The sequence below is a fragment of the Balaenoptera borealis genome (assembly GCF_965194805.1).
Source record: "Balaenoptera borealis genome assembly, chromosome: 1".
NCBI lineage: Eukaryota > Metazoa > Chordata > Mammalia > Artiodactyla > Balaenopteridae > Balaenoptera > Balaenoptera borealis.
Window position 1 is genome coordinate 184,619,523 of NC_138860.1, and position 25,362 is coordinate 184,644,884.

General features: G+C 40.8%; 1 protein-coding gene across 12 annotated transcripts in view; it reads right to left on the minus strand.

The window, feature by feature from the left end:
- The window catches only part of VPS13D (vacuolar protein sorting 13 homolog D), a 255,125-nt gene that overhangs the window by 85,439 nt on the left and 144,324 nt on the right, over window positions 1-25,362 (minus strand). For 10 of the 12 annotated variants that reach the window (XR_014241483.1, XM_082380826.1, XM_082380821.1 and 7 more), the window contains 5 exons: window positions 22,408-22,557; window positions 21,365-21,461; window positions 19,175-19,323; window positions 6,997-7,131; window positions 5,677-5,844 (listed from right to left, as the gene is read on the minus strand). Coding sequence is in view for 11 of the 12 variants with exons in the window: in XM_082380826.1 (XP_082236952.1) it covers window positions 5,677-5,844; window positions 6,997-7,131; window positions 19,175-19,323; window positions 21,365-21,461; window positions 22,408-22,557 (699 nt within the window). In the remaining variant the exon portion in view is untranslated. Of the gene's footprint in view, window positions 1-872; window positions 5,295-5,676; window positions 5,845-6,996; window positions 7,132-19,174; window positions 19,324-21,364; window positions 21,462-22,407; window positions 22,558-25,362 lie in introns of those variants that run through there. The other 2 variants (XM_082380822.1, XM_082380824.1) reach the window with 2 other exon arrangements.

The window sequence follows — 25,362 nt, forward strand, 5'->3', positions numbered from 1 at the left end:
CCTTGAAAAAATTGTTTAACTTCTTTAAGTCTCGGTTTCCTGATTTGAAGAATCGAGATTAACATACACAAGACAATGTATGTAAAGAGTCTATCACAAGGCCTGACAAAGAGAAGATGCTCAATTAATGTTTATAAGTGAGTATGTTATAATGAAGCAGGGAGTTTCAACCCTGTTCCTGCACCTTTTTCCCACTAATGCTCTTTGCACCAAGAAATATATGAAGCTATTAGGTCTTTATCCAATTCATAACAAACAAAACTGATTTAAAACAATAGAACAATGGCTAAAGCGATATAGAATAAAATGTATTAACTAAAACTGACAGAAAATTCATATCTCCTTGACAAAAATTTAGATCTGTAGAATGTGAGCTGGGAAATCTGGGCTTGGTAGAGATAAATGCTCTAAAGCCAAAGAGAAAGAAAGAAACCTATCATACAACTGTAAAAGTTATCAGTAAAACTAACCTTTAGTGAATAATAAACCATGAATTCTAATTCCATGAACAACTGCCTTTGATGAAAAACTTTTAGTTAAAAACAGGGAAAATTATTAAAATATTTGCATTCATAAGCGTAGAGTCAAAACATAACTGAGATCAAAAAAGTACCGAAGATCAAAAGCATCCTATATCGCCTTGATAAAGACACAAAGAGAGGGATGGAAAGTAGGACAGAACAGAGCAGAGGTTCCAAGGTTCCATTTGTGATGATCAAAAGTGCTCCTCTCCTTTGCTGGAAGAAATTAAGTACACTATTGTCTTTCTTCCCTTAGGAAGACCAAATGACAGCTGTACAGAGAAAACACTCAGATTCTACAGGGGCAGAAAAGAGAATGGAATCATTTGTTCTACTGTTAACATCTGAGACTTTCTTGGTTTGAAAAGAACTTTTTTTAATTTTAAGAATAACTATGTAATTTTTCTATAAGTATATGAAAATAATCACAAAATAATCATAGACAGAAGGGAAATGAGAGTCTATCTAAGAGAGGAAATTTGTTCAATGAATATCTCCCCAATTCTCTGTCTTTCAAAGAGGTTAGAGGGTCTTGTAGATATTCAAATGACACCCAAGTAGGGAAAAGCATGCTCTTTTCAATTCGAGCAGCAGAGGGAAACTGCTCCTCTGACATGGTTTTGGAATTTGAAATGCTGTGCTTTTCTTAAATAAATCATATTCCTAGAAAGGATTCCAGAGGCAATCATCCTGTCATGGCCTTAGGAATATGATCAGATCTTTGAGGGTCTACTCAAAGGGTTAGAGTCATTTTACCAAGATCCAGGCAAGGGAGTCAAGGGATAGATGCTCACAGCTTGGTGGCTAATCCCTAAATCATATCCCTTAGATCTGGAATCCATAAGCTGATTTCTGGGGTTTGGGGGAACAGAAGAAAAGGCTAAGAGAAACAAAGGGGATAAAGGGCATAGATTACCTCCTAGTTCTGCTTCCTTGATGCTAATATGAAATAAATTAAATAACAGTTTAAAATGTAATGAGAAATTCCAGAAGTGGACATGGTAGATCTGAAATTAAAAATCTGCTGTGAATAATTCACAACATCTACCCACACACAACTAAGACCCACAGGTCTATTACCTTCTTATGTGACAGAATGAATTCCCTTTTAACTCCTCACTGGGTCTTAACATCTTCAAATCTTTTGCTCCTCAGGTCAGTGGGACAGGGGAAATTACCATCACCTTCTCATAGATTAAAAAAAAAAAAAAAAAAAAAAAAATCCCTCAAGATCAACAGAGAAAAAGATTATTTAAGGGTAGGAATGGGATTAGAACCCAGGTATTCTACCAAGTGCCCTCAATGCTCAACCCTATGTCTACAATAATGATTTATTATCTCTTGGGAGGCATGAACCTCTCTGACAATCCAATAAAAACTTCAGATCCTTGCTTCAGGAAAATACACATATATACAATATTTATAATTAACTTCACGAGGTTTATGGGGCTTCTCCACTACATTCAAAGCCTATTAAACCAAGGTTACAGGACTTTCCTGGTGGCGCAGTGGTTGGGAATCTGCCTGCCAATGCAGGGGACACAAGTTTGATCCCTGGTCCAGGAAGATCCGACATGCCGCAGAGCAACTAAGCCCGTGCACCAAAACTACTGAGCCCGCGCTCTACAGCTCATGAGCCACAACTACTCACCACCACCACGTGCCACAACTACTGAAGCCCACGTGCCTAGAGCCCGTGCTACACAACAAGAGAAGCCATCGCAATGAGAAGCCCGCGCACCACAACAAAGAGTAGCCCCCATTCGCCACAACAAGAGAAAGCCCGCATGCAGCAATGAAGACCCAGTGCAGCCAAAAATAAATAAAATTAAATAAATAAATAGATAGCTAGATAAATAAATTTATTTAAAAAAAAAAAAAAACAAGGTTACAGCCCTTTGGTCTTTGCAGCCAAGTGGGGCTGGCTGGCTGGGGCTCGGCAAGGTGCAGTTCTGTCTTGTCTGACCCCGTTCTTTAACCACTGGAACTCAGGCACTCTTTAAAGGAATACTTCCCACAGGCCAACAGTTGATTACTGTGGTCATTTGCACTTCCTTAAACTCTTCTTGTGTACACAGAAAAGCAAACAAAACATTCCCCCAAAGCAACATTAAAGGTCTGATTTCAACCCACAAAACTATAAGAAAATGGAGATCTTTAGCCAAACTACATACATGCAGAATCACAGATGACCTCAATGGGCATTTAGCTGATAGACCTGGCTTTTGAAGCTACCACTTCCAAAATGAAGTGGTAATTTTAAGTCTCTTTGCTTTCTCATGATAGATATATGGACTAATTGTTATAACACACCCAGGGTTCCTGGTATCAAAATAAATTACATAGCAATTCCTCTGAGTAGCAGTCTGTGACGCCAATACTGATTTGCTCACTAAAGGCAAGAAAAAGCATGAAGAAGGACGCCGACCACATGGGGAGCAGGGTTCCCACTCAAGAGGCCTTGGGTCCTGGAAAACAGTACCCTTATGCAAATCCAACAACAAGATAGAGCATGATATCCAGCAAGACACAAGATCACTGCCACCCAGGCCTTCATATGGATTTGGGAGTGAGGGTGGAGGTAAGGCGTATGCTGCCCTTTCTTTCTGCTTAAGTTATATTCTCATACTGACCCTCAAGCTTCAAAAACAGTTTTCCAGGGGAAACAGAAGAAGATGATGAATGAGATGTCCCCAAATGAGAGAGAATAAAGAAAGCACCAACCTTTTCACCGGGATGTTGCAGAGAAACTCAGGAGAAACCCACACAAGGTCTCATCTGTGTAGAGCTCACAGGCAAGTTAAGTTCCCGATGTCTTCATTCTCATCCACAAGGGTAGCTAGAGGGTCCTAACAGCCAAACTGGCCCACACGGAGTGTGAATCTCCCACTCTCCGAGCCTGAGATCCTCCTCTTCTGTAGACTATAATATACTGACTTTCATTTCAAGGGCATTAATGGTTTCCTGGTGGCTAAAGTCTGTACATTTTACATTGATGTAAACCTAAGAGTCAGAGTGAAAACCCATTTCTCTTGTTCAGTTCATGTTTTACAAAGTTTTCATAAGGTCATACCTCATTTTATTCTCATGGTAAGCTATAAAGTCAGGGCATATTCCAGGCTGAGGAAGACCTTTCAATAAACCATAAGTGCCTTTTTTTTTTTTTTTTTTTCAAATGAAAACAAAGCCCAGGGGTACAAAAATAAAGAAAGGAATTATAAAACCAAAGAGACTGTCCTATGTTAATTAGAGTTTTAAAAAATTAAGTAAAATCTTTAAACTGAGCATTTACAACTAAATTTTTTTTATTGAAGTATAGCTGATGTACAATATTATATAAATTACAGGTGTATACAAGTAAATATTTTAACTCCATCTGATTATATCAAGTTTAGTAGCAAAAGAACATTGAGGAATCTGTGCCACTTTTATGTTGCTGTCAGGGGTGAAGGTCCAAGGGCAGCATAGGCAATGATTCAAGGCAGAAATGTGCACACTCATTCAGACTATGACCCAGAGTCCATTTCCAAACCATGATTTAGAAAGTCTCTTGCCTCTCTACCTTTCACCCTTTCTCTAAAAGTTAAGAGTGTTGTCTATTTTGAACCACAAGCCAAACAGTACATTTTGTTCTGGTTTAACGTAAGTCCAGCAAAGACATACCTTGGAGAGATTGTGGGTTCCGTTCCAGATCACCACAATCAAGCGAATATTGCAATAAGGTGAGTCACACAAATTTTTTGGTTTCCCAGTGAAGACAACATTAAGTTTACACTACACTGTCGTTAAGTGCACAACAGCATTATGTTTAAAAAAAGAATGCATACATCTTAATTTAAAAATACCTTATTACTAAAAAATGCTAACCACCATCTGAGTCTTCGGCGAATCATAATCTTTTTGCAATATAACATCAAAGATCACCGATCACAGATCACCATAACAAATATCATCATAATGAAGACGTTTGAAATATTTCAAGAATGACCAAAATGGGACACAGAGATATGAGGTGAGCAGACGCTGCTGGAAAAATGGCGCCGACAGACGTGCTGGACACGTGGGGTCGCCACAGACCTTCCATTTGTAAAAAACACACTATCTGTGCAGCACAAGAAAACGAGATCTGCCTGTATTGAAAAACCTGATCTGACTAAAGAACCATCAGCTCTAGAAAAGAGTTTGGAAAACAGGAATAAATTCCCAACTTTCACACATTATTACCAAGAATGCTACGTAACACAGAAATGTTGCTGTTCAACTCTACCTCCTTACCTGCTCATCAAGATAACTTCCTACGTGGCACCTGAAAGGCTCTCTACGGTGAAGCCACCATCCTAGTGGCCACAGCACAAGTGCACCTATGACTTTGCTACAACAATGCTCTATGGTAAACAAGCCGGGAGCACAGGCGCTCTCCCAATGCTGGTTCATTTGTGAAAAGGTCAATCTCTAGAAGGAAACTCTGTCGAGCTGACAGGAAGGGGAGGAAAGCAGAGTCTTTAGACGCCTTTTGCATGTTATCAAATAGCAACCCCCCTTCAACTACGTTCACCTTTTTCCAGCTTCACACGTAAAATCGGCTCCTGCCAAAAATTAAACTATGGAATAACAAGATGTCCACCAAACAGGAGGCCAATGAACAAACAAGCCAGCTAGACAGCAAGACACAGCAGAATTACACTGCTGTCTTTCCGCTGCCGGACTCAGATGACTTAAAAGGGTTGCTTCGCTCTAGAAGGCTGTACCACAGTTTGGACTTTATCCTGTGAGCTGTGGGTAATAACGGGTGGATTTTAGGCAGGAGAATGGCACAATCAAGTTCTATGTTTTATAAAGCGAGTTCATTCTGGAGGCATTGTGAGAGCTGCGGTGGAGTGAGGGGGCAGGAGGCTATGGCAGTGGGTGAGGGAAGAGACAACCAGAGCCTGGATGAAGGCAGCGGGAACGGAGAGGAGGAAGGGGAGAGGGTGCAGAGGAGCACTTGATGGACTGGGGCCGGGTTACTGGAGGTGCGGGAAAGGCAGGGCACGTGGGCGATGAAGCCAAGGGCATGTATGTAACTTCTCACAACCTATTAACTCTAAAAGAAGTTACAGTAATGTAGAGGACTCCTGAGGCTAATTACAATGGAATTTCACCTCTATTTCCTTACCTTGGCAGCAGAGTTTGATACTCCGTGTGTAACATTTCTGATAAGGCCCCCAACATTTCCATACTTTATCAGTCCAGTCACCCCTTCAGAAACATCATTCAAAAGCCCCATGGGATTGCCAAGGAAGTCCACCGATCCCAGGATTCGAGCTGCCTGGCTGAGGAGTTCCTGTCAAACGGAGCAGGGAAAGAAGAAGAAAACCAGCACCTGTTTATATTTGCAGATCGAGCATCCCAAGCAAAAAGGTTAGAAATCTCTCTTGTCCTCCATTCCCACCAACACCAACAATCACCCTTTAATTCTCATCAGCTGTGAGCTCCTGCCCTTCGTGAGCTCTGCCCTAAACCTCTCCCAGTACTCTCAGTACTTATACTCTTCGAAGCCATTCAGAAGAAAAAAAAGCTATGAAACAGGTAAGACTCTTTACGAATACTTATTAGTATATACAGCACACTCTCCTTTCCATCGCTCTACAAATAGGGAATTAGCCAGCAGCGGGGAGAGTTTTAAAAGGAAAGTGAGGGAGGGACCAGACCTGGAGCCCCCTCAGAGTCTGCCGAGCGGGTGGTGCATAGAGTGGGCATGTTCAGACCTACCCAGCAACCCGCCACTTCCTATGTGCCCCCGGTGCCTGACTCCGTGGTCCAGTGGTATCCGCTATCTCACTCTCCTCACAGTTCAGTGGAAATATCACTGGTGAGGGAGGTCAAGGAAGGAAGCAAAGAAAGAAAGGGGGGAGATAGGAGGGAGGAAGGAGAGAAGGGAACACGCATAGGATACACTTTAACTCTGACAGCTAATAAATTTGATATGACCTTGACCCATCTAGTCATCGAAGAGTACGTCTTGGCTTTAGATTTTGGTCTTTGCAGTCTGGATAATAAATACAAAATGGAAAATATCCAACTTGATAAAAACTTTTTAAGTTCAGCTCTAGGGCAGGATTTCATAGGCTCTAAGAACACTGATGCAGTCACTGAAAGTAGGCCCATGCCTGGCAAACAGGGTTCACATTCAGTCTTTTGTGTTGTCATGAAAGCCTCAATTAAACCCTTAAGATTGTGACTGATCTAGTGGAAGCCCCTGAGACCAGTTCTGAGAGACAAGATTATCCGTTCATAAATCAGATGCACTGCTTCAAGATTTTCATGATGTGCGTGGACTTCATGGGCTGTGATCTGACCCATCACACAACAATCAGAGTTGAAATGTTCATCTGGGTTGTCAATAGTGACATCTCAGCAACCAGAATTCCCAAACAACTACAACAACAGTCATTCTGCTAATGCTCCAGCCACTAAGCACTGCTCCAAAGCTCACCTCCTGGAAATGTTTCAGGATATCATTGATGATGAATTCCTTGGTCTCATAGGGATGTACCCGAGTGAATGGATCCAGATTAATCACGGCATCTTCAAACCGAATCAATGGAAATCCCAAGGTGCTTTTTAGGGCCTAGTTAGGGGAGAAAGGCAACGATATGCTTTAGCCATATGATGGTCTTCCAGGGTACTGTAATTCTGAATTCCATGAAAGCTACAAGTCATGTCAACTTTCCAATGAGAGTCAAGGTTATGATATTCATAAATAAGGATTTTCCCCTGTAATTATAAAAGTAAAATATTAGGAATATGTATAAAAATATATAGATATATCACTCAAAGTAACATATATCACATAGAAATAAAACATTATTAGCTTCACAGCATAATTCTTTCTGGTCTGTTTTGGATCTGTATGTTTGTCATGTTCTACTTTTTGACTGAAGCATACCACACATACGGAAAGGTGTACTAATCAAATGTACGGTTCAGTGATTTTTCTCAAAGTAAACACAACCATGTAACCACCACGCAGACCAGAAAGTCAGTTATTATCCCCAACTTGGAAGCACCACACCACCACCCCCTCTTTGTGGACCTCCCATCAAGACCCCCTCTTCCCCTAAGGTAACCAGTATCCTTTTTTAAAAAAATAAATTTATTTATTTATTTATATCGTATTTTTTTTTTTTTTTGGCTGCATTGGGTCTTCGTCGCTGCGTGCAGGCTTTCTCTAGTTGCGGTGAGTGGGGGCTACTCTTCGTTGCGTTGCATGGGCTTCTCATCACAGTGGCTTCTCTCGTTGCGGGGCACAGGCTCTAGGCGTGCAGGCTTCAGTAGTTGTGGCACGTGGGCTCAGTAGTTGTGGCTCGCGGGCTCTAGAGCACAGGCTCAGTAGCTCCGCGGCATGTAGGATCTTCCCGGACCAGGGCTCAAACCCGGGTCCCCTGCATTGGCAGGCGGATCCTTAACCACTGCGCCACCAGGGAAGCCCGTGGTAACCAGTATCTTGACTTCTAGCACCACAGCTGAGTTTTTCCTGCTTTGAATTTTATCTAAATGCAATCATCAGTATGGACTTGGTTGTATGTGGCTTCCGACATCAACACTAGGTCTGTGAGAGTCACTAAGTTGTTGCACACAGCTGCAGTTTAAACACAGCTGTCAGTGCTACATAGTATTCCAACATATGAATAAAACTATTTAACCACTGCTGTTGATGAACAGTTGTGCTGTTTCCATTTTTTTGCTATTACGTATAATGCTGCTATGAACATTCTTGGACATGTCTTTTGGGGCACATTTGTATGCATTTTTCTTGAATATCTACCTGGAAGTGGAACTGCTGGGTCATAAAGAACGTACATGTTCAACCTTATAGCCTATGCTGCCAAGCAGTTTTCCAAAGCAGCTGAACTGGCTTACTCTCCCTTCAGCAGTCTATGAAATTTCCTGTTATGCTACATCCTCGCCAACACTTGGTAAAGACAGCTTTTTAAAAATTAATTAATTTATTTATTTATTTATTTTTGGCTGTGTTGGGTTTTCGTTGATGCGCAGGGGTTTTCTCTAGTTGCGGCGAGTGGGGGCTACTCTTCATTGCGGTGCGCAGTTTTCTCATTGCGGTGGCTTCTCTTGTTGGGGAGCACGGGCTCTAGGCGCGCGGGCTTCAGTAGTTGTGGCACGTGGGCTCAGTAGCTGCGGCTCGTGGGCTCTAGAGCGGCAGGCTCAGTAGTTGTGGTGCACGGGCTTAGTTGCTCTGCGGCATGTGGGATCTTCCCGGACCAGGGATCGAACCTGTGTCCCCTGCACTGGCAGGCGGATTCTTAACCGCTGCGCCACTATGGAAGTCCCAAAGATAGCTTTTTAAAAAACAAATATTCTGATGGGTGTGTAATGGTAACTCAGTGTGGTTTTAATTTCCATCTTCTTGTTGAAGGATGAGATTAAGCACCTGATAATACACACATCAGCCTCATGGATATACTTTTTTTGTTAAGTGCCTACTTGAGTCTTTTGCTCATTTTCATAGTGGATTGTCTGTTTTTTCCTTATAAGTTTTGTAGGAGTTTTTCTTATACATTCTGTATACAAGTCTTCTGTTTCATGAATATATTGCAAATATCTTCTCCCATTATGTGACTTGTCTTATCACTCGTTGGTGTTTTTTGATAGCAGACATTCTTAGTTTTAATGAAATCCAACTTAATCTTTCCCTTTATGGAAAGAACTTTCTATGTCATAGTTAAGAAATTATCTACACTAGGGTCATAAAGATATTCCCATATGTTTACTTATAGAATTTTTATTGTTCTACTCTTCACATTTACATCTACAATCTACCTGAACGTGATTATTATATATGTTCTAAAGCAGAGATCAAGAAGCATTTTTTCCACATGGGTATCTAACCGACTGAATAATATTTATTGAAAGGCCATCCTTTCCCTTATTGTAGTACAGTGTAACTTTGTCATAAGTCAAGTGAATGTACTTACATGTGTCTGTTTCTGGATTCTCCTTTGGGTTTCATTTTGCCCTGCCTTCTGCCAATACCACACTGTCTTAATTACTATAGTTTTATAATAATTTTGAAGTCTGTTAGTGTAAGCTCGCCAACTTCCTTCTTTTTCTTCAGGACTACCTTGGTTATTTACTCTTTGCACTTTCCATTTCCAAATAAATTTGAGAATCAGCCTGTCAATCTGCCACCAAAAAAATTGCTAGAATTTTCATCAAGACTCTAGTGAATCTATAGATCAATTTGAGGAGAAATGACAACTTTATAATATTGAATCTTCCAACGTATTAACATGGTGCACCCCTTTACCTGTTTAGGCCTTTTAAAATTTCTCTCAGTAATATTTAATTGCTTTCTGTGCAGAGGTCTTGTACACACTTTGTTGGATTTATTCCTACGTATCTGTGGTACAGTAAAAACGGCCACAAATTCTTTGCATCTCCTATCATTAGCAGAGTCTATTTCCCATTCACCTGAATCTGCCCTGACCTTATAACTTGCTTCAAACAATAAAGTGCAGCAGGAGTAACATGTGCGATCTCTGAGCTTTGGCCTCAAGAGATCTTGGAGCTTCTGCTCCGCCCTTTTTGATGTTTCCACCATGTGAAGAGGCTGAGACTAGCTTCCTTGAAGATGAGAGACCACGTGGAAGGGGGTCTACTGACAGCCAACAACAAGCGCCTGACACGGGTGTAAGGTCATCTTATATACCCTTTGGTCTCAGCTGACTGGCAGGTGACTGCAGCCACATCAATAAGCACAAGTAAGTCCAGCTGAAACAGCACCCAGCTAAGTCCAGTCTCAATTGCTGACCCACAGATTTGTGAACAAATAAAATGGTTGTTTTAAACTACTAAGTTTTGGCATGATTCGTTACACAGCAATAGATGATATTGTATTTGATGTTTTCTTAATGGTGTTGTAAAGACATCCTTCAAATTTTCCTTTTCTCTGACATATAGAAATACAACTGATTTTTGTACAATGTCTTCAGTGACCTTGTTAAATTTACTTATTTATTCTAATAACTTAGCTGTATATCCTTTTAGATTTTCTAGGTAATCATGTTCTCTGCAAATAATAAAGTTTTCATTTTCCTATCCAGTCTTTATACCTTTTATTTGTTTATTGCACTGGCTAGGATCTCCAGCCTAACAGTGAACAGAAGTGGTGATAACGGCCATCCTTCCCTGCTTTCAGTAGATCATCACTGTGTATGACATTTGGGGTAGCTTTTTTATGGAGACACTTTATCAGATTAAGGCAGTTCCTTTCTATTTTTTTGTTTCCTGAGTTCTTATCATAAATGGATGCTGAATTTTGTCAAAAGACTTCTGTGCAACTATTGAGATAATCATATTTTTTAATTCTTTCATTCTGCTGATGTGGTCAATGACATGATTTATTTGGAAATGTAAAGTAAACTTACAACCCTGGAATAAACCTGATTTGGTTATGATATACAGTTGGCCCTTGAACAACATGAGGGTTAGGAGTGCCAATCCCCTATACAGTCAAAAATTCTCATGTAACTTTACAGTCAGCCCTCCATATCCACAGTTCCACATCCACAGATTCGACCAACCATGATCATGTAGTGCTGTATTTACTGAAAAAAAAAAACAAAAATCAGTATATAAGTGGACCCATGCAGTTCAAACCCCATGTTGTTCAAGGGTCAACTGTATTTTCCTTCTTATACATTGCTATATTTGATTTGATAACATTTTGTCCAAATTTCTTTCTTCTATGTTTGCGAAAAAATTCTAGTCTGTAATATTCCTTTATTATCTGATTATGTTCAAAATATAAATTATAGTTTTCTGGTAAACTTCTTGAACACATTTACACTTATTTTAAATTCTGTGTCTGATAATGTCAACATCTGGTTTATCTGTTTCTAGTGTCTGTTTCTAGTGTCTGTTTTTTCTCTTGATAGGCCTGGTAATCTGTGATTGAATGCTACACTTTGTATAAAAACTTATAGATTTTAAATGAGTCTTTAGTTTCTGGCAGGCAGTTAAAGAGGCTTATTAATCCAATCAGTGTTTTCAAGGCCGGCTTTCAGTCTTTGTAAAGATAATCTTGGTCTGTTTCCATCTTTATAAGGTTTGGTATAGTCCTTCAGCAGTCTCAACTGAAAACCAATTCCATTCCTCCCCTTGTAATCTCCCCAGCACCATAAAACTGCTAAAAGATCTATGTAGTTAGCCTCTTGGCTGCTACTTTTTGCTTGGCTTCTCTCAGACTACTTAGAAATTGGCATCTGCTTCAAGAAACAAAACAGCTCAGACTATTGGGGTTTCTGTTCTGCCTGTCCCTTCTCTGTAAGATATGAGCCCCTCCACACCTACGGTCAATTAATCTTTGACAAAGGAGGCAAGAATATACAGTGGAAAAAAGACAGTCTCTTTGGCAAGTAGTGTTGGGAAAGCTGGACAGCTGCATGTAAATCAATGAAGTGAGAACATTCCCTCACACCATGCATAAAAATAAACTCAAAATGGCTTAAAGACTTAAATATAAGACATGACACCATAAAACTCCTAGAAGAGAACACAGGCAAAACACTTTCTGACGTAAATCGTAGCAATGTTTTCTTAAGTCACTCTCCCAAGGCAAAAGAAATCAAAGCAAAAATAAACAAATGGGACCTAATCAAACTTACAAGCTTTTACACAGCAAAGGAAACCATCAACAAAATGAAAAGACAACCTACGGACTGGGAGAAAATATTTGCAAACAATGAGACCAACAAGGGCTTAATTTCCAAAATATACAAACAGCTCATACAACTCAATAACAAAAAAACAAACAACCCAATCAGAAAAAGGGCAGAAGGCCTAAATAGACATTTGTCCAAAGAAGACATACAGATGGCCAAAATGCACATGGAAAGATGCTCAACATCCTTAATTATCAGAGAAATGCAAATCGAAACTACAATGAGGTACCACCTCACACCAGTCAGAATGGCGATCATTAAAAAGTCTACAAATAATAAAAATGCTACAGAGGGTATGCAGAAAAGGGAACCCTCCTACACTGTTGGTGGCAATGTAAATACATGCAGCCACTATGGAGAACAGTACGGAGGTTCCTTAAATAACTAAAAATAGAGTTGCCATATGATCCAGCAATCCCACTCCTGGGCATATATCCAGAGAAGACTATTTTGAAAGGATACATGCACCCCAATGTTCATAGCGGCACTATTTACAATAGCCAAGACATGGAAGCAACCTAAATGTCCATCGACAGATGAATGGATAAAGACGATGTGGTGTGTATACACACACACACACACACACACACAATGGAATACTACTCAGCTATTTAAAAAAAAGAATGAAACAATGCCATTTGCAGCAACATGGATGGACCTAGAGATTATCATACTAAGTGAAATAAGTCAGAAAAAGACAAATATCAAATAATATCACTTATACGTGGAATCTAAAATATGATACAAATGAACTTATTTACAAAACAGAAACACACTCAAAGACATAGAAAACAAACTTGTGGTTACCAAAGGGGAAAGGGGGGCCAGGGGAGGATAAATTAGGAGTTTGGGATTAGCAGATACAAAACAGATAAACAACAAGGTTCTACTGTATAGCACAGGGAATTATATTCAATATCCTGTAATAACCTAAAATGGAAAAGAATATACGTATAACTCAATCACTTTGCTGTATGTGTGAAACTAACACAACATTGTAAATCAACTATACTTCAATTAAAAAAAAAAAAGATATGAGCCTCTCAATTACCAGCTCTCTCAGTAGCAATGGAGGCTCACTTTTGCTTGGCCAGTCCTGTGAGACTGCCCAAAGCTTTCCTCGGATTCTCTGACTTTGGGCGGCTGCTTTCTGCTTGACTTATTTACCTTTCTCCCTACACCACGTACAAATTAGAGTTGTCTCAAAAATAAAACCAGAGTAAATGCTGGGCTCACCTTATCGAGTTTCCTTCTTCTCATAAATCGTGGACCCTCAAGTACTGGCTGTCTTGGTAACTTTCCAATACCTTCAAACAGACTTTTGGGCTTTTTTCAATCTAGCTTTTCTTGTATTTCTCAGCTGGTTTGGGTCTGCTATAAGCCAGTTAACAATTTTTGGATATGGTCTATTTTCCAATTAATAATTTTGGGATATGGCCTATTTTCCAATTATATTTTTATTTAACATGATGGACATTTTATGGATTTTAGAGAGCATGCCAAATACTCTTTTTTTAAATGTAAAAATACTTTTCCATGCTAATAATGTCAGTAAATCTCTGATCTACTTGGAATTTATTCTTATGTAGAGTGTGAATAATAAATTTAATTTTATATTTTTCCATATGGCTATCTAATTAGTCCAACAGCATTTATTAAAACATCTATATAATCCCCACTGAATTGAAATGCCTTTATATTAAAATAATTTAATACAAATGTGCAATTTACTGGACTTTCTATTTTATTTTCTCACTTATTTTTTAATCCTTTAGCATGTATTTTCAGAGTCTGCTTTAAACTCTTCTGGAACAAGAGCATGTTTAATTGAAATGAAGTTATATAACTGAAGAAAACCTAGATGAAATTGTCTAAAACCAGAGTGGGAAAACTTTTTTGTGACTCAAAATTCAGGTTCAAAAAGGCAAAAGATTGATAAGTTTGACAACATAAAATAAAAAGCTTCTGTATGATTTTAAAAAACATATGCACACCAAAAGCAAAGTAAAAAAGACAAATGAAAAACCAAAAAAAAAAAAAAATACTTGCAACTTATATCAAAGACAAAACTTCTATAAAGAGCTTCTAAAATAAGAGGAGATAAAAGACCAATAAAATGATTTTTAAAATGGACAAGTGATATGACCAGACAGTTTAGTTCACAGAGGAAAAAAATGGCCCATTTTAATAAACATATGGGTTAGGAGAAGAGAAGAAACAAACAGAAGAGTAACAGGAGAACCAGAAAGGGCAACGCCACGCACAGGGAGGTCAGCAATATCAAATATGGCAGAGGATCCGACGAAGGTGAGGACAGAAAAAAGGCCACTGCATTTGGTGCCTTGGGAAGTCACTCGCAACCTCCCACTAAATTTCAGGACAAAACATTTCAGAGATTAAGAGCATCCTCAAGTTAATTCAGCCTAACACTCTCATTTCTTTAAATAAATAAAACCAAAGAAATGTTAAGTGGGTGGCCTAAACTCCTGTAGCTAGTCATTAGTAGACTGTAGACTTGAACGTGCTCATTTTCACAACCACAACTACCTAACAGGCAGAAAGCATGAAGACCAGAAAAGGGGATTATTTTATTTCTCCTGAAAAATGTTCTGCTATTCATTCTTGCATGTCTCACCCATGCACGTGGTGAGTGATGGTGAAGTGAGCAGGCACTATTTTCCCCATTTCACTGACACAGAAACTGAGGCCCCGTAGCCTCAACTGCTTTGCTCAGACCCACAATAAATAGATATGCTAGGAAAGCCAGGTACTGACATCAGTTCAGCAGTTTGTTTTGCCAATACAACTCTGAGCATTACTTTCTTCTCAGAAAAGAGGAAATGAGATCAAAACAAAGGCATACGGCAAAAAGCTTTGTACCCCAACCTTCTCATTGCAACCAAACACTAAAGAAGAAGAACCACACATAACACAAAGACTTTGAAACCTCTACTAAGTTGTCAAAACCCTCATGAGAGACACTATCCCCTTTCTGAGTGGCTAACATGCTCTGTCTGAACCAAGGAAGTATTCTGGCCTTTCAGTAAAAATGATCTTTACCTGGTACTGCTTTGGGGCCTCCCACATTTGAAAAAGCTGAGATATGGCACACTGGTATGAATTACTCTGCCACCTTCAGGTTGTTCTGGTGAGTCAAAGTAGAGGAGATGAGAGTTTCCCTCTTTCAGAGCCAAACAGGGCTTTTTCTTGTAGTAACTGAATGACTAATCAAATACAGTAGTATACAAAGTTGATGCTTATTTACTCAAGTAGCAGACAGTTTCCTGTTATAAAATGGATTCTGGAGAAAGCAATCTGTGCTCATAAGTTCCTAATAAAAATAGGAAACTGTCTATTCCTACTTCCGCCAGACAAAAACCGCTGAAGTCTTCCAGAAACTTTATAGAGTTGAAAGAAGAAATACCTGTCCATGTGCCATAAGGTCTCAGATCACAAGCTAGTCCCTGGGCCATGTCCTTTCCTTTCTTAGTTTATCCTGCACTAAACAAAACTGTCTGGAATTCATTCTTTAAAGGTTTATTTATGGTACATAGAGACTGTTTATGTGAAGCAGGGTATTTGCCCATTTCCCTCTTGGGACAGTGTTTAAAACTACAGGGATATTTCCCTCTCTGGCACTTTCTGAAATACAATTAACAATACTGGATCTTTTTTCCTTTTAACAAATCTGGTTTTTATTTAGGGAGGGGAGGAAAAAGTAAAGGGTCTGAAGTTTCCCAACAAATTATTTCAAGCCTTTGAGAAGACAGTTTTAGGCTTTTTAAATAGTGTCTTTGTTTGAAATTCCCCCTCACCCCCACCCTCTTGCTCTCCAACCATTAAAATGTGGGTTTTCTTCCAAACTAGATTGCTCAATTAAAGCCCTTCTTTTGTAATACCCCAATGCTCTAAATGGGAAAAGGGCTGCTGTAGGCCACCTTGTGAAACCTTTTAAAGGCTCCTGGACTCTTTTGATCTTTAAGAAAACCGAAAGAACATATAAACTACCTGGCACTTTCAATATTATTCTGCTACTCTCTAACATGCGAACTTGGGAGAATAATGGCAAATGGGGGGGGGGGGGGTGGCGGGGAATGCCGTGCTTTCGTCTCCGCATTTGTGAGATGGAACTATTATCTCCCTCTTCTTCCATCGCAGAGTAAGAAATCCAATTGAGATAGCAGATGTGAAACTGCTTTGAGTCCTTCTGAACAGACACTCTATCTGGCAATAATGTACCCTCGGTGTAAACCTGAAGAGACTTCCCTCTGAGACTTCTGACAGCCTCGCTTCTGGCCTGGAGTCAAGAGAATCAAGATAATTATGCCTTCAATACCAAAGACATGGTTACCTTTTAGTCAGACTCTCATGATTCCTGCGCTGGGACAGGACTCCATTTCCTAAGCACAGACTTTTAGCCGTTCCATATTCATCTCAAAGAGCAGGCTGCTCTTCCTAAGAGCTACTAATAAAGGGATATTACTCTGTTAGAAAACTATTTGAATAAATGACATTATTTTATGAGTCCCAGACTCCTCGAGGAGAATGCAAGACACAATAAAATGGTGACTTCTGTAAGCTGAGAATTTAACTCTGACGTCCCAATTCCCAACACCCACACCTCATAACGTGGCTGCTCCACTGAATCTGTTCAGCAATCATTTGAGAAACGCCTCGAAAATGTTCCTTCGATATAGCGCCAAACGAAACACTCGACCTAAACGATTCCCAGTGTACTGCACACAGGGCGAACGTGCAAGCATCAATACCATGGAACTGGGGGTCTGCAGCTACTTCAACTGTAGAAAATCATCCTGCATCTGTTAGTCTGGGGGGAAATCTTCTACCAGGAGCAATCTGGAAGGAACAATTAGGTGTCTGTGTTTCTTAGTAAGATGATTTAGAAAACAAGAAGTCCTTAACTCTCAGGAAATGCTTGACATTGGTTTGTTGGGTGAGTGCCAAGTGTTCTAGGGGAATATATACTTTATCAAACAAACCCATTCCAAAGGGTCACATAAGTCAAGTGGATACTTGTGGATATTAGCAAGATAGTGGTTTTCCCATGGTTTCCCCCCCACTCCCATGCTAATTGTAAGTATCTTTAGTCTCCTGGGAAACATGAAGTTAAAGCAAATTAAGCAGACAGGACAGTTCACCGAGAAGGCACTGTTCTCAGGATGGTTGCAGGAGCTCCCCGGTCCCGACCAGCACTCCCAACTACTCATCCCGTTTGCTGCCTTAATGAAGCAGTCACCCTTGCCCTGTCCTTACCCAAATATGATTTGATGTGGACCAGACTACTGTCTTGTTACCTTTAAGTCTATTTTAGAAGCTGTGAGCTGGCAAATCGTGGGCCACATGAGGCCCACACATGTGTTTTGTTAGGCCCACAAGGTTTAAAAACAAAAACAAAAAAATTCAAATCGGTTGCCAACATTTAAAAACCAGGAGATTCCACATAAAAATCCAGATTTCCGGCTTCACTTTAAAAAACCCAAAGATCTGGCAACCCTGGGTTCACATTCCCCCATAACAACTGGCTGGAGCTGAGCTGCACTGCCCCCTTCAGATGAAGAATGCACACTCTGAGGGCCACGGTGCCCCCGGGGCTGCTTCGCCGACTTCACTGCTGGCACAGTCCCTGCAGGCATGTAAATTTATGACTCCAGGTTTATTACTTATTTGTCCATGTCTCTAGCTACTCCTGTTCAGAAAGAGAGACCACCTTGCAGCATCTTAAAGGAGGCAGCATGGGGCAGTGGGAAAGTCTTCGACTGGTGGTTAGTGGGGAGGTAGATGCCTTGATACCCATCTTCAAGTGCAACAGAGTTAAGAACCAGAAGTAAGGGGCACAGCCTCCAGGGAGGCAGATGTAGACTCCGCCTAAGGAAGGACCTTCCAACAGTCACCTGGGTTCTACTCCTGCTCCTATCTACACAGGCTTCAGTGACAAAACACTGTGAACTCCAATATCCTTGTTCATCAAGCAAGGGAATCATTAAGGACTCACAGAGCTCTAAAATTCTCCGCCTCCTTATGTTCTAAGGGACAGCACATCATAGGGGTAAAATGTATATAAACTTTAGAGTCAGATAGGCTTGGATTTGAATTCTAGAAGCATCCCTTAATTTTAATAGATTTTACTGCAGAAAATAAAGATGGTATTCAGACTGTATCTGTCAAGTGCACATCCAGATGCTCTGTAGGAGTGTCCCATCCTGATATGGTGGTAGGGGAGGCCACACCTTGGTGGGTTAGTGACCGCGTCATCCTTGAAGGCAGTAGACATTTCCACCGTCAACCATTCAAAAAGAGGTGAATACTTAGAGAGGAGGCGAGAAGGAGGGCAGGCAGGACTCGGGCACAAAAAGAAGATGTTGTCTTGGCTACAGCTTTTCTCTTGAGTCTGGGAGAGGCCCTAGGAAAGGAGGCTTTTACCTCATTGAGATTAAGCCAAGAGCTAAGCAGAGGGCAGATGGGGTTTTATGTAATTCTGTGTTTACTCTCTTTTGTTACTCTTTAATCTTTAGCAAAGTCATACTTAAACATTAAAAAAAGAAAAGAAAAGAAAAGAAATATACAGTTGACCCTTGAACACCACACTTAGTTTGAACTGCATGGTCCACTGACATGCGGATGTTTTCAATAGTTTACTCGGATGCAGAACTGCACGTAACGGAAGGCTGACTGTATGTTATATGCAGATTTTCAGTTGCGAGGAGGGGTGGGTGCTCCTAACCCTCACGCTGTTCAGCGGTCAACTGTATATCTGTACATACACGTGTGAGTCGATAAACCTCCTCAAAAGAGAAAACCTGTAAAAATACCTGCTACAAATGATGATGCTGGACAGAAAAGCAAGTGGTAAACACACTCGCTCTTTCCCAAGGAAAAGTCATTTCTAAACTTACCCAGCTGGCAGCTCACCTTGAGATCCAGTGGTAGCTTGCTGGAGGTGAACACGCTCAGCTTGATCTGGGGGATGCTGATTTTGAGGTTTTCAAAGTAGTATCGAACCGGCGTCCCACCTTGCTCAGCTGTCTTTTCGTGGAGGTTTTCGTCGTATTTTTCCACCTCTGGTACAAAGGTAGAATTGGTTTCTTGAAAAATAAGTTTCCTCCGAAGTCTCATGATTCAAATACTTTCGTTCACATTGAAGAGAAACTCACAGAAAAACGTAAACGTCTATTTGTCTAAATTTAATTTTTTAGGGCTCAGTAATATGTACAGTGTCCTGATGCCATTTCTTTGTAAAAGTAGACCTGGTTCATGTTGCTGACCCAGAAAGTACAACAGTTTAATCTTTTGATTTGCGACTCTATTACCGTCTGGCAGATATCATCTCTGGAAAAAAATAATCCAGGTGGGAAAGCCAAAGGTCATGGGTGTGCTTGCTGGCAACGCGTTTTCTAGAAACCATGTCGTTATCATTATTATTATAAATGACCCAGGTTATCTGAATTTATTTCAGAAAATGGTATCTAAATAAGTACTTGGAGTGTAGTTTAACTGAATCATCATGAACAACATGACCAATTAAATGATGAATCTGAGCGAAACACAATGCCTTAAAAAGAAACAGGCTGCAGGCTATGAAGAACCAACATCACGACAAGTGGCTCTCTCTCCCCAACAGTGGACATCATTTAAAGAGCAGAGTGGAGGCAGATTTCTCACTTGTTATCTCATGAAGTAAAAGGGATGAACATAGGCTAAAACACAGCAATGTGCTCTTCAACTTGATGCTGTCCCCACACCCAAGTGGGCAGCTTATTTGCACTTGGATTCATGTGCTTTTAGAAATAAAACCAGAGACTGTACATAACTACATATCAAACAAATTTATACTGTAAGCTTTTATATAGTTCTATTTATAGAAAGAAGGGAATAGGTTAAAAAAAAAAAAAAAAAAAGATACCGCAGCAGAGACAGGCTTATCTGTATTCAGGGAACAGGAATAGTTATAGAAGGCAGAGGAGAGTCCTCAATGAAAGGCAGGCAAGGATTTTACAAAAGAGTCTAAATCCACTAGACAATGCTTGGGGAGAAATTTATTTAGAGCAACTTACAAGAAAAGCGTGTCCAATCAAATTTAAAGTAAAACTTCCCAGGAAGGTACCAAAAGAGAACAGATACCTGGCAGGCAGGCTCAAGTGGCTCTCTGAACACAAATAAACACTGGCGTTCTGACCCAAAGTGGAGAACGCAGCACTAAACAGACAGGATCTTGCTCCTGATCCCAAATACACTTAAAGCTTAAAGTCTAAGTCTGGGATAAAAGGAGCAAAAATATTTTTCTTGCATTGTGTGCATGTATGTTCATGTGTACACATGTCCCCAGGGATTTTTCTCCCCCTTTAGCCAACATGGGCAGATAAACATTAAAAGTCTCTATCTTATCATTTCTTTAGGCTCAGTATTTAGTTTAGTCTTCAAAAGACTAAGCATTACTGACTTCTTTCTAAGCTGTATATACAGTCTAGCAAAGGCCATGATGAGGCATCTAAGATAAAGAGACAGCTACATAATTTCCGTGGCACTGCTGGAAAATTTAGGTCTTTCAATAGCTTATCTTACTCCCCTCTCCAAAGAAGAGTAAAGTAACTAGAAACCTTTGCAATTACACTAAGGCATAAGGGTATGGATGTGAAAAAAAGTTAAGGAGTTGAGGCTAGCCAATTTTTTTCCTCAGCTAAACCAAAGGAACTGCCGAAGGGATTTCTGATTCTTGGCCCTGAATCTGTTTAATAAACAAAGGTTAGGAAACAAAGTGGTTTGCTAAATGACTAACATCATTTCTGCCATCTTAAAGCAGATGAGTCAAAAAACATGAAACAGAGACGAACAATATACTGCTTCCCAAAAGCTTGCCCCTGGGTATGCTGGGACACCAGAGACCCTTGGAGCAGCTTCTTCCGTACACAGACACACCTCAATACCTGTCAACAAGCAATACTTGGAAAGAGAACTGAACCACCAACCTCAGCTCCCAGCTCAGACTATGAAGGGGACAGGGAGCTTGCCAGGCATTCAGAGGCCGCCTATTTTCACAAGCAGACTAAAAAATGCCACCCTTGGGCCAATTCCCAGATACACACCTAGAACATTCGACATTACCTGATTCTGCCTGATCGTAGCCAAAGAAACTCAGCAGCTTGAGGAGCAGTTTCTCCTCAATTTGTACCGTGAATCTCTGAGCCGTGACCATCAGATGCTAGAGATAAAGAAATTCTGATTTACAGTGCGAATGCCAGAGGAACTTTCATCCGCGCCCTAAGAAGGCCCCTGTGATATGGCGTGGTCTCTTTACTTATGTGATTTCATAATCATACTGCCAAATTTTTTCTGGCTCATCTCTCTCTACATTTTTATAATGAATCAAAAATGCCAGAAGATGTTTAGTAGACGATTCACCATCCTATTGCTTGGTTCCCTGGGCATCTGTGTCTGGTTAGTCAGGATTACACTTTCAGATGCCCTGCGGTATATGGTACTGAGCTCACATGGACAGCAGCTAGTTTAAGGGCTTGTGAATTTGAGGGCCACAGGCAGGCTTGACCCCACTGGCGCTGGTGACAAAGGACCAGAAATATGAGAAGCAACCTCTAAGCTCCCACTTTTCCAGAATTTCGTGTTGTAACGCTAGCTTGTACATGAAGACTTCTCCAGGAAAGAAAGTTTATCACTTCTGAATGATCTGCTTTTAGTAAACAGTGTGGCAGCTTACAGTGGAGGATGTCTGTCCCAAGGTCAGGCCCCTCCTATCCCTTTTCCAGTAGTCTTGGATTATTATTTTTTTAATTTATTTTATTGAAGTACAGTTGATTTACAATGTTGTGTGCTAATTTTGGGATTATTATTTTAATAATATATCGAGATCATGCCTGGTCACGACCAGTCTAGAAGATGCTATACTTTCCTGCAGAGACTTCACGCTGACGAATACAGGCTCTGGCCCCTACGGATTCAGTACTATTGCCCGCTGAATCATCAACAACACAACTGAGAATCTGAAGTTTTAAGAGGAGTTTCCATCAATTCCGCTACACAATGTATCGAGTCGCTTAGTGCCTTACCCCCACTGGACTATTTCCATCCACAGCCTGCACTGCTGCTCTGAGCCTTGGCTGCGAGAGGACAAATCAAGCCCACCAGCCTACCTTGTAGATGTTGGTCAGCACGCTCTTACTGGGGAACTTCACCGTGTTCACTTGCACAGCAGGGCCTGTCTCAATGACCTCATTCTCATTGCTCAGTGGAGTCACAAAGAGCATGAAGGGCTGCGTGGTGCCAATGAGCTGATTGTCCACCTAGGACATGAAAAAGCAGCAACAAAAACAGACAAATTGCTCAGTTTTCATTTTTACCTTTAACTAGGTCTCACAATATGCAGGTCATTCAGAAAGTACTTTTGGAAAAATATATTCTCACTAACACCAGCAACAATAATAGCAGTAGTTAGGAGCTATACTTTATTTGGTGAGTACTGTGTGCCACGCACCGAGCTGGTCCCCTCACAAGCATTATCTCATCAAGTCCCACGACGGTCAGCCTGTCCAAGTTATCAAACTCAGGGCTCTGCTGCATCCTCACCACAACCTCCTGGGGACCATCACCGTCCTCACGTCATAGACAAAGAAGCTGAGAAGAGAGCCCCCTGCCTAAGGTTGTACACCTAGTCAATGACAGAACGAGGACTTGACTCCACTTCTCTCTGTCCCCAAAGCGAACGCTCTCAACCACTAGGCTATCGATGTTTCTCTTGCTCCAAATTCCCTGAAGAACTCAAACTAGAGAATCAGTAGCAGATGGCTACCAAACGGGCACAGCTGCCCATCCTAAAGTCAACTCCCTTCTCGGAACGGAGTGATGAAAGCAGTGGCACCAGGGACTGCTCTATTCATCCCCCCCATCAGCACCATCACCGAGAACACACTCTCCACACTCAGGTAGGTTTACGGACATCCGGAGGCTCAACGGCAGGAAGCAAGCACCTTTACTTTGTTTTACCCTAAAGGCCCACACTAGGAAGAGGAAAGAGGAGAGAACACGTGTCGGGTACCCCTAAGCGTACTTCCTACACATCACCTAACACATCCCTCACTACAACCCTAAAGGTTAAGTGTTATTCCTCCCCATTTTACAAACAAGAAAACAGAAGCTTAGAGAAGCTTAGAGAAGTTAAATTACTTGCCCACATTCACAAGGTATAATAGTAAGTAGGAGAGTTGGGATTCAAATGCAGGTATTTCGAGCATCAAGCCCTTGACCTTTCCATTGTATCACATGGGTTCCCAGAGAACCATTCTGTACAATCGCTGCAGATGGTCCTTCTGTTGGCTTTCAAGGTGCAGAGAAAAGGGCGAGGGAGCTAGAGCACTTCTTCCTACTTCCGCTCTTGCTTCCTACCATATGCTCTCTATACAGCAGCCAAAATGATCTTTCAAAAACACAAATCATGTCCCTCCTTCCTGGACACCCTGCCGTGGCTTCCCTTTCTCCGAGGACAGGACGGCACTCCTCAGCACAGCCTCCAAGGGCCCACCTGATCCAGTCTCACTACACACCACTGGCCTCCAGGCTCGCCACCGCGCCTGCACACAAGCCTCCCCGCTGTTTCTCAAAGATGGGCAAGTCTCTCCTCCCTCAGAATTTTCCCAAACATTTTCCCCCTAGTATACCTTTTCTCTGGTTTTCTCATTCTCTTCTTCCAAGTTCAGCTCAGCTCCCACTTCCTCAGGAAGACCCTCCTAGGCCACTTTACCTAAAGCAGCAGCACCCCTCTTTATTCTCTCACAGCAGTTATACCAGGCTGGAATTATTTATTTGCTTGCTCGCTCACTTACTGGCTGACTTCTTCCCTAGTCTGTTAGCTCAGAGAGCAGAAACTTCATCTTCTGAGTCACGGTGCTATCTCCAGAGCCCAGTGCCATGCCCAGCACAAAGATGATACTCAGTAAGAATCCACCGAGTGAATGAATCACCGGTCACACCCAATAGAGGAAATGACGGTAAAGTCTCACCTTATTCTGACCTCTTCTTTGTTCTTTCCCCAAACACATTTGATACAAGTGTACTAACTGCAAATTTCTGATTCTTGTTTTAGTCTCCCAATTAGATTTAGACATTCCCTAAGGGTGGGACTATATTTTCTGTTTTTAAAAATTCTTCCTCATAGCACTGTAATCATAGTAAATTCTCGAATCTATTTATTTTCTACAATTTACAGCACACATTAAATCAAGAGGTGCTACAGGAAAAAAAAATCTTTTTAATTACGGTAAAAAGTCAATGAAATTAATGAACAGCAAATGATTCCTCGGATCTTCTCTGTAAGATCAAAAAAGGAAGACAAAGAAATAGAGGTGCAAGATACTAACTTTTTATCCTCAAACAAATGGGATGTCATTAGCCTGAACTCTCTGCTATTTGTGATATATGATGAAAGAAAAAATTCTTCTGAAAAGGGGTTTTGGCATGATAATCCTTTATACCATTTTTTTGTAGTGTGGATCTGCTAGAAATGAGTCCTTTTAAGTTTTTGAATGTCTAAAAACACCTTTAATTCACCCTTGTTTTTGAAAGATATATTTGCTGGGCACTGACTTCTAGGTTGGCAGGTTTTTTTTCCTTTCAACACTTTAAAGACGTTGCTTATCATATTCTCACTTGCATTGCTCCCAATAAGAAACTGGCTGTCATTCTCACCTTTGTTCCTTGTGAGGAACGTGGCTTTTTTAATCTGGATGCTTTATCACTGGTTTTGAATAAATGATTAGGATGTACCTTGGTACAGTTTCCTTCATGTCGTGTGTGTGGCAGGGCAGGGGGGAGGCGCAGGGGAGGGTGTGAATGTGGGTTTGCATTTGAGCCGCTTCTGTGAGTTTATAGTTTTCACTAAGTCTGGAAAATTTATGGTCGAAATCTCTTTTTTTTTTTTTAAATAAAATTGAATTTAATTCATGATTTTTATTTTTTTAAATGTTTATTTATTTATTTATTTGGCTGCATCGGGTCTTAATTGCAGCACATGGGATCTTCATTGCAGCATGCGGGATCCTTCACTGCGGCGCACGGGCTTCTCTCTAGTTGTGGCACGCAGGCTCTAGAGCACG